The sequence below is a fragment of the Phoxinus phoxinus genome (genome assembly GCF_949152265.1).
Source record: "Phoxinus phoxinus genome assembly, chromosome: 24".
Taxonomy (NCBI): Eukaryota; Metazoa; Chordata; class Actinopteri; order Cypriniformes; family Leuciscidae; genus Phoxinus; species Phoxinus phoxinus.
The window spans coordinates 21,557,169-21,573,459 of NC_136899.1; the positions used below are offsets into that span (position 1 = coordinate 21,557,169).

General features: G+C 43.2%; 1 protein-coding gene across 1 annotated transcript; it reads right to left on the reverse strand.

The window, feature by feature from the left end:
* Positions 1-2,134: 2,134 nt before the first annotated feature.
* Positions 2,135-14,884, reverse strand: LOC306992647 (NXPE family member 3-like). The gene is made up of 8 exons (XM_079601778.1): positions 14,743-14,884; positions 14,570-14,631; positions 10,152-10,511; positions 8,202-8,617; positions 8,052-8,116; positions 7,736-7,939; positions 4,245-4,585; positions 2,135-2,938 (listed from the first exon to the last, which is right to left on the reverse strand). The coding sequence occupies exons 1-8, from the start codon at positions 14,777-14,779 to the stop codon at positions 2,741-2,743; spliced, it is 1,683 nt and encodes a 560-aa protein (XP_079457904.1). The 5' UTR covers positions 14,780-14,884; the 3' UTR covers positions 2,135-2,740.
* Between the last annotated feature and the right edge of the window lie 1,407 nt (positions 14,885-16,291).

Sequence of the window (16,291 nt, forward strand, 5' to 3'; positions counted from 1 at the left end):
CGACAGACGATGCGCGTTTTGTCTATGACACGATTTCCATTGTTGTAGTCCACGGGAAAACCAAAATTTGCCCACACAGGAGACGTAAATGTGACCGGTGGGTCTTCAATCTCAATATACCGCAGAGTTGCCATCCTGAAGTGCGTAGCGTATGTAAACTCCCGTACGTGATCGATCACCCAAATCACGTGACATGCACTTTATTTAGTAAATAATATAAAAATAATATTTATTAAAACTACAGCTCTTATTAGTTGTTAAGTGTACTCATTAATTACTATTTAATCAAATGTCAAGGAAGAAAAAAATTGTTTTGTGACAAAATTAAGTGAAAGTTGCGCCGGGGCCGCAGGGGGCGAGGCGCGTTCGGCTCGACATTCTCGAACCGTGGCTGTGGTATCGCGGTTTTTCGGTTTGAATATCGTTACACCCCTAGTATGTATGTATGTATATATATATATATATATATATTGTGTGTGTGTGTGTAGCCTGCAGTTATTATATACAGACGTGTGTGTAACTCCATTTTCATTTCAACTGACCACACTGTTAATGTCAGATGAAGGGGTGGCCGATCTGGAGCAGGAAGCCTCCATGCTGGTGGCCAGGGCGGAGCAGGACGTGCAGGCGGCCAGGGTGGAGCAGGACGTGCAGGCGGCCAGGGCGGAGCAGGACGGGCAGGCGGCCATGGGGTTGTGGACCCTTCGGGCGGCCATGGTGGTGTGGACCCTTCGGGCGGCCATGGCGGGGTGGACCCTCCGGGCGGCCATGGCGGGGTGGACCCTCCGGGCGGCCATGGCGGGGTGGACCCTTCGGGCGGCCATGGCGGGGTGGACCCTTCAGGCGGCCATGGCGGGGTGGACCCTTCGGGCGGCCATGGCGGTGTGGACCCTTCGGGCGGCCATGGCGGTGTGGACCCTTCGGGCGGCCATGGCGGGGTGGACCCTTTGGGCGGCCATGGCGGGGTGGACCCTTTGGGCGGCCATGGCGGTGTGGACCCTTCGGGCGGCCATGGCGGGGTGGACCCTTTGGGCGGCCATGGTGGTGTGGATCCTTCGGGTGGCCATGGTGGTGTGGACCCTTCGGGCGGCCATGGTTGTGTGGACCCTTCGGGCGGCCACGGCGGAGACCTCCCCTCGGGTGGTCCAGGCGGAGGCCTATAGCCCCCCCACAAAAAAATACTTGGGGAGAGTGACAGGATTAGGAACAGACACCGGCTCAGGAACAGACACCGGCTCAGGAACAGACACCGGCTCAGGAACAGGCACCGGCTCAGGAACAGACACCGGCTCAGGAATAGACACCGGCTCAATTGTGTGCGCAGCCCACACACACCACATGGCCAGTGTCGCGGTCACTGAGGGCTCAGGCGGCGCATACATGGCATGAACAGTCTCTGTGCTGGATGGGACCAGCGGCGAAGGAAGCTGCTCTGGGCTGGACGGGACCAGCGGCGAAGGAAGCTGCTCTGGGCTGGACCAGCGGCGAAGGAAGCTGCTCTGGGCTGGACGGGACCAGCGGCGAAGGAAGCTGCTCTGGGCTGGACCAGCGGCGAAGGAAGCTGCTCTGGGCTGGACGGGACCAGCGGCGAAGGAAGCTCTGGGCTGGACGGGACCAGCGGCGAAGGAAGCTCTGGGCTGGACCAGCGGCGAAGGAAGCTGCTCTGGGCTGGACGGGACCAGCGGTGAAGGAAGCTCTGGGCTGGACGGGACCAGCGGCGAAGGAAGCTCTGGCACAGGATCAGCGGGCTCTGGCGCAGGATCAGCGGGCTCTGGCGCAGGATCAGCGGGCTCTGGCGCAGGATCAGCGGGCTCTGGAGTTGGAGTGGGGCTGGTGGCATCATCGACGGTGAAGGATGACCCGTTATTCCACAATACCCACTCCACAAAGGCAGCAAAGTTCTCCCGATGCCCATCTCCGGGCAGGCGGGCTTTGGTCTCAGCGTTGAGGCCTGCCCGGAAGATAACACTGAGGCTGGTGTCATCATAATGAACGAAAGGTACCAAGCCCTCGAGGGACTGATCCTCCTGGAAAAGGAAAAGGATCTGGACTGCTGCAAAATCCATATTGTTATGGTCAGCTGTTCTGTCAGGGGTCTATGCAGGCGGAAGAAGAGGAGGACGGCAGAGAGCTTCAATGTAAGATATTTAATTCCAACAGGTAATCCAAAAAAGGTATAAACAGGCAGATAATCACCTCCACATACATCTAAATACAATTAACAGCTGACAAGAACAGACTGAACAGAGGAAACTAAATACAGACACAAATCACAAAAGACGAGGTGAGCACAGGTGACACGGATGAACAAGACGATAAACAGGTGGGTAATGAGGAAGTGAAGACACAAGGGATTCTGGGAAGTGTAGGGCAGACTAAGACAGACAGGTGCAGATGAAGACTGTGACAGTTAACGTTAATGCCGTCTCTCCATTACAGAAATTTGCAGTAAATGGTCGTTGCTGTAAATGTATTCTAGGGTATGGGAGCACCCATTAAAAATGAAACACAAAAATGAAACACAAAAACATATTAATGCTGTGTTTCTTCTACTCCCCAGAAGAAAAAAAATATATTATAAGCAATTTAAGTGTCAACGTAATAATCAACGTGGATTTGTTTGGAACAATTGAGAGCTACACGAATCACGTGGCGGCGAGATCACAGTGTGTAGCACTGTGATCTCTCATATTTAACGGCTCTGATTATCACAAAGTAAGGTAAATGTTATTCTATTGTGTCAGGCAGGACAGATATATGAGAGCAACATGTCGATTTCATTAGCAATGATAAGAGGAGCTGGGTGAATATTTTCAGGTAGATAGTGACAGGACGTCATCTGCCAGACATCGAAGTAGATTACTCCATCAATATCTCGGAACATCTCCTGCATCACTGTATTCAGCTGTATTGCATACCAATCACTTTGAAAAATATCCTGTGAACACAGATCAGTAACAGACAATACTATAAGCATTAATGTTAACTTGGTTTAGACAAACTACATTGTTTGCATTTTCTACCAGAAACAGACAAAAAATTAAGTAACATACTCAGCACTGTCACCTTTTATAACTGACATTTAACTTTGACATTGTATGCCTATATAATAGGGGGAACACAAGGAATAGTTAATACAAAAAAAAATGATTAATTCATCTACATTTCCTCATGTTTTATTCTTAGCTCTATTATAAGTCTCTTTTATTGAACAAAAAAGTTACTTATAGCAGAATGTCCAGTGAATGGCTACAATTTTCTCATGGGAAAAATAGTTACATTTAATTCTGTTTCTCTCACAGAACTATTCCGGGAGATTTAAACTCATTTGCGGGCATCAGTCTGGCATAACTAGTCGATCACAAGTGGCTCAAAAGGTAGATCTATAGATAAACTCATCTTTCAGGCATTGGACTGACCGGGTTGACACTTCAGCGTGAGAAATCGGGGGTGTGTGTGGCGTGTGAGGCGTGTGAGCGTGTGAGCGTGTCTAACCAATCAAATGCGTGTGTCTCATGGCCAATGCGTGAGAGTTGGCAGCTCTGCTGAAAAATGAAATAGTGCTTGAGTCAAATGGACTACTTTATTATACTCTGGTACCCATCCACTTTCATAGTAAAATAAATAAATTAGTAGACATTCTGCAAAATCATGGAAGACAATCATACAGGTTTGTAATGACATGATATGACTGAATTACACCTTTAAAGTCGGCATGAAATCAAAATTGACCCTATTTACTTTGTTAGCGGATATTACTAAGCTTGTGGTGAACAATTAATCCGTGCAAGTTAATACACGGAAAAAAATTTGTTTGCCGAAGTTATCTTTAATCAAAGTCTGAAAAGTTACTTCCGGGTCTGGAATGGCAATCTTTTCTGATGACATAGGCTTGACGGCTTGGGTTGGTTAAACGCTTAACCACTCCCCTCAAACCGTTACTCTGCTATGGGTGAGAGATGGAGAGGAGGAGCGCTAAAGTAAAACCCTGCCCTCTGTTCAATATTCCGTTTCACTTGGAAATGTGTCACAACACTTGAGAAAAGTCATTTGCAACTTCCGGTTCACGCGGACTTTAAGGGATGGAATTTTGCATAAATTGGAAAATGAAGTGTCACCTCAGCACATGCATATTTGTGTTTCTAGACTTTAAATACAAAGAAAGCAGGAAAAATGTACCATATTACGAATACAAGACAGAAAGTTATTGAAATGGAGTAGGATTGAAAAATGAACAATTGTACCTTTATTTCCGCAGTGTTTCCAGACTTGATGATTACGGTAGTCTCTGGTGCACGACTCAACAGTGCAACAACAGACTGACGGATTTTGGCCACTTCATGCACGTACAATGTTATTGGGTGAAAAACAAAGTGGGCAAATATTGTAAAGACATAGACTGCATGAGGACCACCAGCTAATTCATCAATATCATTGCTGATATAATGCACGTCGGTAATGGGCATTTTATCAAATCGCAAAGGAACACCGTGTGGCCTCCAGTGAACAATGATATTATTTTTCAACTCTACAGCCATCAGGGGTCCAAGATGATGGTGAGTGTGGAGGTCCATTCTTTTTATGTCTAAATAAGAGAAGTAAAACTTACATTAGACTCATTGCTTTATTTATTTCTTAAACAACTTTGCAAATCTGCTTTTTATTGTACACCGCAGCCCCCAAAAATATATGGGCAGTTAAGGTATAGTACACTTAATTTTTTTAATTCTGTCATCATTTACTCACTCTCTGTCACGGGTATGGTGCGGATGAAGACAAAGGCAAAGGCACAAAGCTCCAATTCAAACTTTTACTATAATAAAGTTTACACAAAACGGAAACACTCACGATACACTGTAACATAATCAACCACAGTAATCAAACATTGACCGACAACTGAAGGGAGAAAGACAGGAACTTAAATACAGAGGATGACGAGGGTACAACAGGTGAAGACAATGAAGGGTGATTAACTGATTAACTAGACAGGTGATGAAAATGAACTAATGAAAATGACGACAGAGATGACGAAAAACACTGAATGAGAAAAACAACCTAAAAGTCCATGGACACAACAGAAAACACATTAACAATGTGACAGAACCCCCCCCTCCCCCCAGGCGCGTCCTCGCGCCGTAAAACATCCAAAGGGGTGGGAGGGTGGGCGCCCTGGAGGCTGATGAACCGGTGGCCGATCTGGAGCAGGAAGCCTCCAGGGCGGAGCAGGACGTGCAGGTGGGCAGGGCGGAGCAGGATGAGGGCGTGGCCATGGCGGAGCAGACGGACCCTCAGGCGTCCACGGTGGTGAGGACCCTTCGGGCGGCCACGGCGGAGACGACCCTTCGGGCGGCCACGGCGGAGACGACCCTTCGGGCGGCCATGGCGGTGAGGACCCTTCGGGCGGCCATGGCGGTGAGGACCCTTCGGGCGGCCATGGCGGTGAGGACCCTTCGGGCGGCCATGGCGGTGAGGACCCTTCGGGCGGCCACGGTGGTGAGGACCCTTCGGGCGGCCACGGCGGAGACGACCCTTCGGGCGGCCACGGCGGAGACGACCCTTCGGGCGGCCATGGCGGTGAGGACCCTTCGGGCGGCCATGGCGGTGAGGACCCTTCGGGCGGCCATGGCGGTGAGGACCCTTCGGGCGGCCACGGTGGTGAGGACCCTTCGGGCGGCCACGGCGGAGACGACCCTTCGGGCGGCCACGGCGGAGACGACCCTTCGGGCGGCCATGGGAACCGTGTCGGAAGGGCCTCCACGATCCCCTCAGAGGACTTATTGCCCCCCCCCAAAATTTTCTTGGGGAGGTCCGCACTGGACTGGACCAGCGGCGAAGAGGGCTCTGAGCTGACCGGGACCAGCGGCGAAGGCTCTGGACTGGACGGGGCCAGCGGCGAAGGCTCTGGGCTGGACGGGACCCGCGGCGAAGGCTCTGGGCTGGACGGGACCAGCGGCGAAGGCTCTGGGCTGGACGGGACCAGCGGCGAAGGCTCTGGGCTGGACGGGACCAGCGGCGAAGGCTCTGGGCTGGACGGGACCAGCGGCGAAGGCTCTGGGCTGGACGGGACCAGCGGCGAAGGCTCAGGGCTGGACGGGACCAGCGGTGCAGGGAGCTCTGGGCTGGACGGGACCAGCGGTGCAGGGAGCTCTGGGCTGGACGGGACCAGCGGTGCAGGGAGCTCTGGGCTGGACGGGACCAGCGGTGCAGGGAGCTCTGGGCTGGACGGGACCAGCGGTGCAGGAAGCTCTGGGCTGGACGGGACCAGCGGTGCAGGAAGCTCTGGGCTGGACGGGACCAGCGGTGCAGGAAGCTCTGGGCTGGACGGGACCAGCGGTGCAGGAAGCTCTGGGCTGGACGGGACCAGCGGTGCAGGAAGCTCTGGGCTGGACGGAACCAGCGGTGCAGGAAGCTCGGGGCTGGACGGGACCAGCGGTGCAGGAAGCTCGGTGCTGGGCAGCGATAAGGGCTCTGTGCTGGGCAGCGATGAGGGCTCTGTGCTGGGCAGCGATGAGGGCTCTGTGCTGGGCAGCGATGAGGGCTCTGTGCTGGGCAGCGATGAGGGCTCTGTGCTGGGCAGCGATGAGGGCTCTGTGCTGGGCAGCGATGAGGGCTCTGTGCTGGGCAGCGATGAGGGCTCTGGCGCAAGAAGCTCTGGGCTGGACGGGGCCAGCGGTGCAGGCGGCTTGGAGCTGGACGTCAACCGTCCAGGGTCGAAGAGGGACCAAAGCGGAGAATGGTGTCGGGGTCCATCTCGACCACCGCCTCTACTGCGGCCTCCACGGGTCCCGCGAAATCTGGCCAGACGGGTTCCCTCAAACGATCCTCCATGGGCAACGGCTGGGAGATCTTGGCTCTCCTTGGCCAGGACGAAAATTTTTACCCACTCGTCCATTTTAGGGGGGTCGGTCAATCTGTCACGGGTATGGTGCGGATGAAGACAAAGGCAAAGGCACAAAGCTCCAATTCAAACTTTTACTATAATAAAGTTTACACAAAACGGAAACACTCACGATACACTGTAACATAATCAACCACAGTAATCAAACATTGACCGACAACTGAAGGGAGAAAGACAGGAACTTAAATACAGAGGATGACGAGGGTACAACAGGTGAAGACAATGAAGGGTGATTAACTGATTAACTAGACAGGTGATGAAAATGAACTAATGAAAATGACGACAGAGATGACGAAAAACACTGAATGAGAAAAACAACCTAAAAGTCCATGGACACAACAGAAAACACATTAACAATGTGACACTCTCATGGTTCTTCCAAACATGTATGACTTTATTTTTCTGCAAAACACATAAGATGATATTGAATGTTTAACAGTCTTTGTATATAGAAGGAAAGTCAATGTGATCCAAATGTATGAAAATCGTCTTTTGTGTTCCACAAAAGAAAGCCAGTCATACAAGTTTGCATAGCCATGAGGGTGAGACAATGATGACAGAATATTTATTATGGGGTGAACTATCCCTTCAAGATGCATCATTTGCATGTCTGAATGTCATTGCATTAGATGCAAACAAATTCTTTATGAACCATTTTTGTAATTACATTGAAGAAATGCAATGAAGAAAATAATTACAATGTTAAAGTGCAACCTATTTAAGTCTTTAAAAAAAATGTCACTTGGTTTAATATTTTGGTGTAATGGCAAGACATTCATGCATTTGTTGATGAAGCATCCAAATACTTTTTGGGGCCTCTGTGTATGAATAACTTGCCTGGCACCGTTCTTTCTAAATACTCAAACCACTGCCTTGTGGTGGAGTCTCCCACCAAGTAGACGATCTTGTTTTTAAGACAATTTCCTATTTGTGAAGAATTGAACTGTTGGGTGTTGCACATAAAAGACTTCCAGACATCTTCCAGATAAAAGCCTACAGGAACTGGTGTTATGATGCCAGATCTGCATCTCTCCATTGTGCCTAAAGCAAATAAACATTTACCTGAAAAGACTGTGCCGTAATTATGCAAATTCTTAATTCTCTTGCAACTAACTATACATTTAATTTGAGATTATATGATATATGAACATACCAATGCCTGGAGTGTTGGGGAGGACATTTATGATTTGTATGTCTCCAGTAATAGCAACATTTGTCCTGTGAAGAGAAAAAAAAACATCTTCTGCAGTTTTTATAGTTTTACAATTCCTCTGTAATTAATTTTTAATCCTTTCCCACTTACTCTGTGAAAATTTGCTTCTCAAAAGGATTTAATGGGTTTTCCAAACCTCCGAATGAGTGATGAACCAGTTTGTCACAAGAAAGTTGCTTTGGTCTCTCACACTGCCACACCGTCCCTGTTTTTACATCCTTATACTCACAGCAGCAGTTGCCTTTAATCCAACTTCCATCTGCACCCCACTTAATATTACATTCTACTACTTCACTGATCCTGGTTTTATCGGGTCCTGTCCCTTCAAAGTAGCCATTATAGTGGCTGCGTGGGAATGAGGACTTCCTGTATTTTTTAAGAATCTGCACAACCTCACTGGAGTGCTCTAGACGTACATACACTTGTGCCTGACCTTCCCAGGGCAGAAGAAGAGCTACAGAGTAAGTCCCATTACGGTGATCCACAACCTCCCCGTACACACTCGCCTTCAAGAAGAAAATAAGGTTAAGTGTAATGCAGAAAATGAATGTCTGCAGGTAAATCCAATTTTTAAGCATATAAAACGAACACTTTATAATAACTGCACGCTAGTAAGCATTAGTTAAACATTAGTAAACAGTTCATTCATCATTTATAAAGCGTTAATTGACATTAATAAGCAGTTTATAAATACAGCTATGTTTTACTCTTGATTTATAAGCATATCTATAATGTGTTTAATAGTTGTGCTTTCATACTTTGTTAATGATACATTTTCTAAATGAAGTACTGTATAGCATTATTTACAAACCAGTTATTTAAGAGATGTCAGTGATTCATAAGATCACTTAGAAAGTGTAAGTAAATGTAGTAAATTCAGGTAGTTATTAAGCATTTAGTAGTGGTCAGTTAACTATTTTTGTGAGCTCATCGAAAGTGAGGACTATTTATTGCTTGTAAAGCATTTACAGAGGAGATTTAAAGGCTCATTTATCTTCTAAACAGAAAAAGGTAAGAAAAAAAACTCAACACAATGATACAGAACATACTGTAGAAATATTTAACAGCCTTTACATCTCCTCTGTAAATGCGTTACAAGGCATAAATAGTCCTCACTTTAGATGAGCTCACAAAAAGACTTAACTGACCACTACTAAATGCTTTATAACTACCCAAATTAACCCTGAATTACAGTATAAATACATGTTAATAAAACATGTATTAACATACTAAGTAATTATTACTATATGTCTGAATAATCAACCCGATCTCACCAAATGCGTCTATATAGCACGCAGTGTGTTTATCGTGTAATATATACGCGAAAATGAGTTTTTACGTGCATAGTATACGCATAGATAGCACATGGTTGGGTTTAGGGTGGGGTAGGGTGCGTGTGTATTATACGCTTGGGTAGGATTAGTGGTGTGGGGTGCGTGTGTATATCACGAAATTAAGTGCGTATCATATGCACGCGCAAAACTGCGTATCATATCCACGTAAAAACTCATTTTCGCGTATAAATTGCACGATAAACACACTGCGTGCTATAGAGACGCATTTGGGTGAGAACAGGCTGGAATAATATGTATGAATGTACATTTAAATAGTTTTATTAATCATAATTACACTTTCTAAGTGATCTTATGAACCACTGACAACTCTTAAATAAATGGTTTGTAAATAATGCAATACTTAATTTAGAAATGATAAATTGATCATTAATAAAGTATGAAAATACAATTATTAAACACATTATAGATATGCTTTTAAATAAAGAATAAAGCATTTATAACGGTATTTATAAACTGCTTATTAATGTCTATTAATGCTTTATAAATTATGAATGAACTGTTTACTAATGCTTAACTAATGATTAATAGCGTGCAGTTATTATAAAGTGTTACCGTTTAGTCACTATAAAACTATAATATATAAAATGTTGTAAACAAAATCAACCAAAATGAAACTCTTTGTTTTATTTATTATTTAATTATATAAAACAATATAATATATATAAATTATATAAAACAAACACACCTTTAGATCTAAATTGAATAGATTTGCTTTGAAAAAATCTCCTCCATATCTTTTCAGGTTCTTGTTGTGGTCTCTGGCTGTGATGGTAACATATATTTTTTCTCCCAGTTTGTAACTCTCCTTGAGTCCCACAATAGAGAAAGTTGAGTGGACTGGGCTTGTGCTCTGATTCAGCGGAGTGATTTCTTGATCTGGACCGGGCCAGTCCAGAGCTTTCTGTAGCCTATCCCACTCCTCTTCACTGATTCCCATGTCATGAGTGGATATTGAGGATGCATAATCATTATTTCGAGGAAATAGTTTAGGTTTGGGGGGCTGAAATGGTCTTATTTGGATCCAACCGTTCAATCCCCATAGAACCTAGAAGAGGACCAGGATATCAGTCACACCAAATTACACTCTGTTTAATGTCCATATTGGATAAAAATACTTTCTGGATAATACTAGAAAAGATATGTGGATATTTAGGCGGTTGGTGAAATCTATAGCCTACAGTAGCTCAAACAGGAGTTGCCTTTACACAACAAGTAAGTATTGGACAGAAAAGAGAACTGAGTTCTCATCTACATTTAACTCACTTCCCTGCCACTACTCAAATAACTGAGAACACTTCCACCAATTATAGTCACGACAAGCAAAACATGCCAAAAGAGGTCTTTAGCTCCACCCATGAAGCACTGTGAGTGACGCTATAGAGTTGGTCTCCCTCTTTTCTCTGTAACCGGCTTGTAGCCTATATACTAATTTGACTTGACAAGCTAATGTTTAATTTCCATAGCAATGACTATTTACTTCAGTCAGCTTTCTGTAGCGCCCTCCTACAATTTATAAAACTCACAAATAAATTAAATGAGATTTGCAAATAAAATAAAAACATTTACAAATGTGTTTTATGTCACAAACACAACTCTGCCTGGCATTTATTTGTGAACCGCTTTCTGAGCATTTGTTAATCGCTGCACACATTTGTGAATAGCATCTTGTGCATTTGTAAATCCCCTCATTTGTGGATTTTGAAACACTTCTAGCATCGACGTGCAGACAAATCCACAAATAAGTGGACTCCATCCACCGTTTACCCAAGCCAATCAAATAACGGCCACATTGAACTGACCAATCGTAGCGGTAACTGAATCTGATTCATTTTGAAGATATTAGCACCCTTGAAATGGAGCTGTAATCTACATTCAAACAACACCCTGTTTCCAAAAGATTGTTGGAGTTAACACTCTGGGGTCTAAGATGTTTTTGGGGTTCTTGAGATGTTCTGACATGCCCTGACATTTGTGCTTTTTTCAGTTTCTTATAAACATATTAATGGCAAAGGTGTAATTACACTCTATTTATCACAAACAGGGCTACCATAATATGTGAGAAACATGCATGTACATGTTTGTATTTTTGAGAGAATAATGTTTATGCATGGTTATTTAAAAAACAAAAAATTGAAGTGTCTGAAATAACGCCACAAAACACATAGTAAATACTTTTGAGTAATGGATGTTGTCGCCTAGAATTTTTCCTTCAAAATGATCTGAAAATCATCCTGCCTAATCATTCACATTAAACAATACATTGATTAAAATTTTGTAAAAGATTTAGTTTGGAAAGGCAATATGCGCAGGGGCATGGATGATCATGAATAGTAAGTGGTTCACACAAGAAAGAATGTGAGGACAAAATAAATAAATAAATATAGGCGAAATTAGGTTTCTTTTATCGTTTAAATTTTTTTTTCCCCAATGAGGCCCGAAAGAAATTAGTAGAGAGTGCTTTTTTATCCATAATTGATTACGGTGATCTTCTATATGCATGCAGCTACATCTCTACTTAGAAAACTAGATTCTGTGTGTCATCCAGCTTTGCATTTTGTTTCCGGTGCAGAGTCACGGACGCATCATTGTATTTTATATGATTCTTTATCTTGGTCATCTTTATATCAAAGGAGAAAGTTGCACATGTATTTATTTATCGCAAAAGCTCTTTTAGGTAAATTACCCTTTTATATTAGCCTGGCAAGCCAGACTTACATCAAGATGTTTAGTCTGGCAACTCTCCATAGACGCGGCTTAATCCTAGGGGAGGGATAAACGGTTGTCTCTCAAAATCCCTCTGCACGCAATAGGATAGCGCTACAACCAACCAGGGGTGCGTTTCCCGAAAGCATCGTTAGTCAACTATGGTCGCAAGTTCCGTTGTTATCTGCATAGTTTAACGATTTGGTGTTTCCCGAAACCATCGTTCCAACGAACGTTCGCAAACAGCATCGCAAACTTGTGTGGTTGGAACGACAGCTCTCGAGCCGTGGTTTGAAGCATAGTTTCTAGTTTACATGAGATATAGACTGAATAAATCCTTATCTTTAGCAAAATAAGCAAGCTGACATTCAGTACAACCCGTGTTATTTATTTAGAATACATACAAATGTAATTTACGTCTTTTAGTTTGTCAAGAGATTTAAAACACCGTTTTTGAAGACTGCGCATGTGCGAACGTGCTCAACTATGTAAGAACGAGCCAAATATTGAGTCTGGTAATAAAGCAAAATAACTGAGAAAAATTAGAAATGGTCTTCAGATGCCATGTCTGTAACTTATATGACAAAATAGCGTTAATTCGATCTCAAACAGATTAATTAAAATAATTTTGAATGTGTTTAAAGTTTTTATTCATGCTTATTATATTTTGATCCGTGACCACGTTGTTTGCTATTCTGATAATTTTGCATAATTTCTTTCAGTTTGTGCAATATCTTTTTACATGTGTTTTTACATTTTTGAATCACGCTTATTATTTTTTGATCTGTGGCCACAATACATTTGGCGGGATATTGATCCCATACAAGACCACCCTGATTGTAAAGCCTAACGTGATTGGTTGTAGCGTGAACGTGCTACGTTTGGTCAGTTCAATGTGGCCGTTATCTGATTGGCTTGGGTAAACGGTGGATGGAGTCCACTTATTTGTGGATTTGTCTGCACGTCGATGCTAGAAGTGTTTCAAAATCCACAAATGCGTGAGGGGATTTACAAATGCACAAGATGCTATTCACAAATGCATGCAGCGATTAACAAATGCTCAGAAACCGGTTCACAAATAAATGCCAGGCAGAGTTGTGTTTGTGACATAAAACACATTTGTAAAAAAAAAAAAAGTTTTTTGTTGCAAATCTCATATTATTTATTTGTGAGTATACATTTTTGCTAAACTCTTAACATTTATTTGTGGATCTTAATCTATTTATTTGTGAATTTGATAAATTTTTGTGAATCTCTTTACATTTGTTTGTGAATCTCAATCTATTTATTTGGAATAATGCAACAATTCTAACCCCATACGTAGCCTACTGACAGATAAAATAAAAACATGATTGTGATATAATTTGTCTGATTTCCTCAAGCGGTCATATTTACCATATGGTAAGGAGTCTTTTGCATCGCGTATAAATATTTCTACCTTATACGGTGATCAGAATCACAATCAGATCACAAACTGAAGCTGGCCTATTGCTGCAAACGAGCACACAGCATGATTTCAAATCTCCTCTTGTTTAACAGAAACGAACAAATTGGTAATCAACTGGAGATGTTTCTCTTGTATTAGGTAGGCTACATCCGTGCTGTGCGATGTTTCAAAAAGTGGTAAGGACAATATACACCCTGGCAAAAAGTGGTGTTGACATGCCCCACTGTCAGACCCGCAAATTATATGGACAGGACTGAGGCAGAACTTCTTTACAGCAGTCAGTTATTCACAAATGCTAAGAATGTTGATTATCATTAGATACACCATTCCACTATGCAATCCATGAAGAAAGTCTTGTCTTTAAACTCTTGTTGTGATACGAAAATGTCGAAAGGCATTATTTTGACAAGTTTTTTTAACTTAGTAACAGATAATCGACTCTGTTTTATCGATTATGAGATCATACAGGAATAAAAATAAGTCTATGTATTACACCATAATAATGAAATAATACATTGAAGTTTATTGAATTGCAATTTGAGTTGAGATGCCAGAAAGGGGAATTTATATTCAATCTATTTTTGCTTTTTGGTGTTTGTTTGTTTGTTTTTCAGGCATAATTCTCTAAACTACATTTAATAGTCAGAACAAGTCCTTCACAATGTGTTCAGACAACTTCATAAAAATAAATGTCAAACATAAAAAATCCATTGATTCCTGCTAAGACCTATACATTAACAGCAAATTGTTACCGTCTTAAATTAAATTCTGCATTTTGTATGCAAAATGCCCAAATTCAGATTTATGATTTGAATTGACAATTAAAATGCATTCTCAGCTCAATTTTAGCTGAGCTCAATTGAGCAGCCCTTTTGTCTTATTCTTATAAATGCTTATTAATTTATTTTTAAAGTCAGATTGTTTTCAATGTATAAATTTTCTTCTGAACTTACCAGACAGGATAATATCCAAAGAAAACATGCCAGTAGTAATATATGTTTTCTTAACCTGCGGACTGAAGATACACAGAAAAAGTGTAATTTCCAAATTTAAAAAACAAAAAACAAACAAATTTTTTTGACCCATAACATGACAAATATAGTCATGTTCATAAACTACTAATTACCCAGTGGATTTGATGTCTTTGTGGATGGTACAACCATGGCTAAGTCTGTAGCTCTTCTAGAATAATTTTAAGTCCGCTTGTGAGTGAAGTACATTCACCCGACTCCAAACCAGTATCCCGTTAAACTGCCAACACTGCTCTGAAAATGAGGCGTCACAACAAGGAACACTTATAAGAAAAAAATAAAATAAATGGAGCAAGGGTGTACAAGGGAGGAGCTGATGGTATGAACTTTCACAAGCTTTGATCGCTGAGATAACTGTGCACTTCAGAAGTTCACAGTTGGTTGGAAGATGGCTGCTGGTGGGACAGGTGTGGTAACAGCTCTCCTGCTATACACTCTGATTGTGGGTCTCATACCATCTAATGTTGACCTCAAACTTGATGATAACAAACAACAACTTTTCTTCTATGGAAAAAGGTTCTTCAGCTGTTTGGATCTACTTTACAAACGAACAAACAATAACATCAAGCCAAGCATTGGTTATGGAAAATACTTTGTGGCTATGACTTTCATTTATCCTCATCTCTATAAACAAATCCGAAAAAAAAACAAAGACAACTTCACGCCTAAAATGGACAAATGCACTGATCATCTCAATCTGTTTGATATTATCTGGAGACATACATCCATGCCCAGGACCGCACCGCGTTACACTGGAGGAGCGCACTACTGCAGTCCTACAGGTATGCCCTTTGTATGATGCACTACAATGTAATCCTGTACATTCGAACCTTCCGTGTCCGTCGTCTTCCCTTGGTGCTGGGACGCTGGGGAGACGTGCTGGTGCTGAGACGGAGATAATGGATCGGCGCGAACGGGTTTCTCATGCCGGTGTGGGTGGAGTGCGGCGTGTCCTCGGGGGATCACGGAGGTCAAGCCTGCAAAGTGATGACTTCGCGCGGGGACATTGGGTGGATCCTGTTTTTCCTCGGGGCTTGAGGTTTCCTCGGGGCTTGAGGCCCAAAGTTCTGCGACCACTTCAAAAAAGGGTGCTTTGCCCCTATAGTAACGCAGAATGTAAACAGGAAACGTCTAAATCCTGGGATTGCGAAGAACAGGAAGTGGGAGGTGTTTCAGACTGTCAATCATTCGCGAACAATGTGGGACCCCAGGGCTAAACCAAAGGGTCTTCTAGGTGGACATCTAAACGTTAGAAGTATACTGTCTAAAAGTGAGCAAATACAGCATTTTTTATCGGATTCAAACCTGGACTTTTTATGTTTATCTGAAACCTGGCTTAATCAAAATGCTCCGTCGGCAGCTCTGAATGTTCCTGGTTATAGCATCTACAGGAAAGACAGGGAGGGATCAAATAGGGGGGGAGGAGTGATGGTTTATATAAAAAGCACATTACAGTGTCACAAAATCAAATGGTCAAACAATTTATTAGAATGTTTAGGTCTCAATATCACCCTTTCACCACAAATGTAATTTGTCCTTGTTGCAATGTAAAGGCGTCCCTCTGCAGATAACAGTTTTTATGAAAACTTTGAGCAGCTGCTAAAAGAAAGCAACCTTGATAAAAAACTTATCATTATGGGGGAT

What these genes read in the sequence shown, in the direction of transcription:
- LOC306992647 (XM_079601778.1), bottom strand. Translation starts at nt 14,779, where the DNA reads ATGGTTGTACCATCCACAAAGACATCAAATCCACTGG. An exon ending in CCCCAACACTCCAGGCATTG is followed by an intron (nt 7,940 to 8,051) that starts GTATGTTCATAT and finishes TATTTGCTTTAG; the next exon opens with GCACAATGGAGAGATGCAGA. An exon ending in TTTAGAAAGAACGGTGCCAG is followed by an intron (nt 4,586 to 7,735) that starts GCAAGTTATTCA and finishes TCTCTTATTTAG; the next exon opens with ACATAAAAAGAATGGACCTC.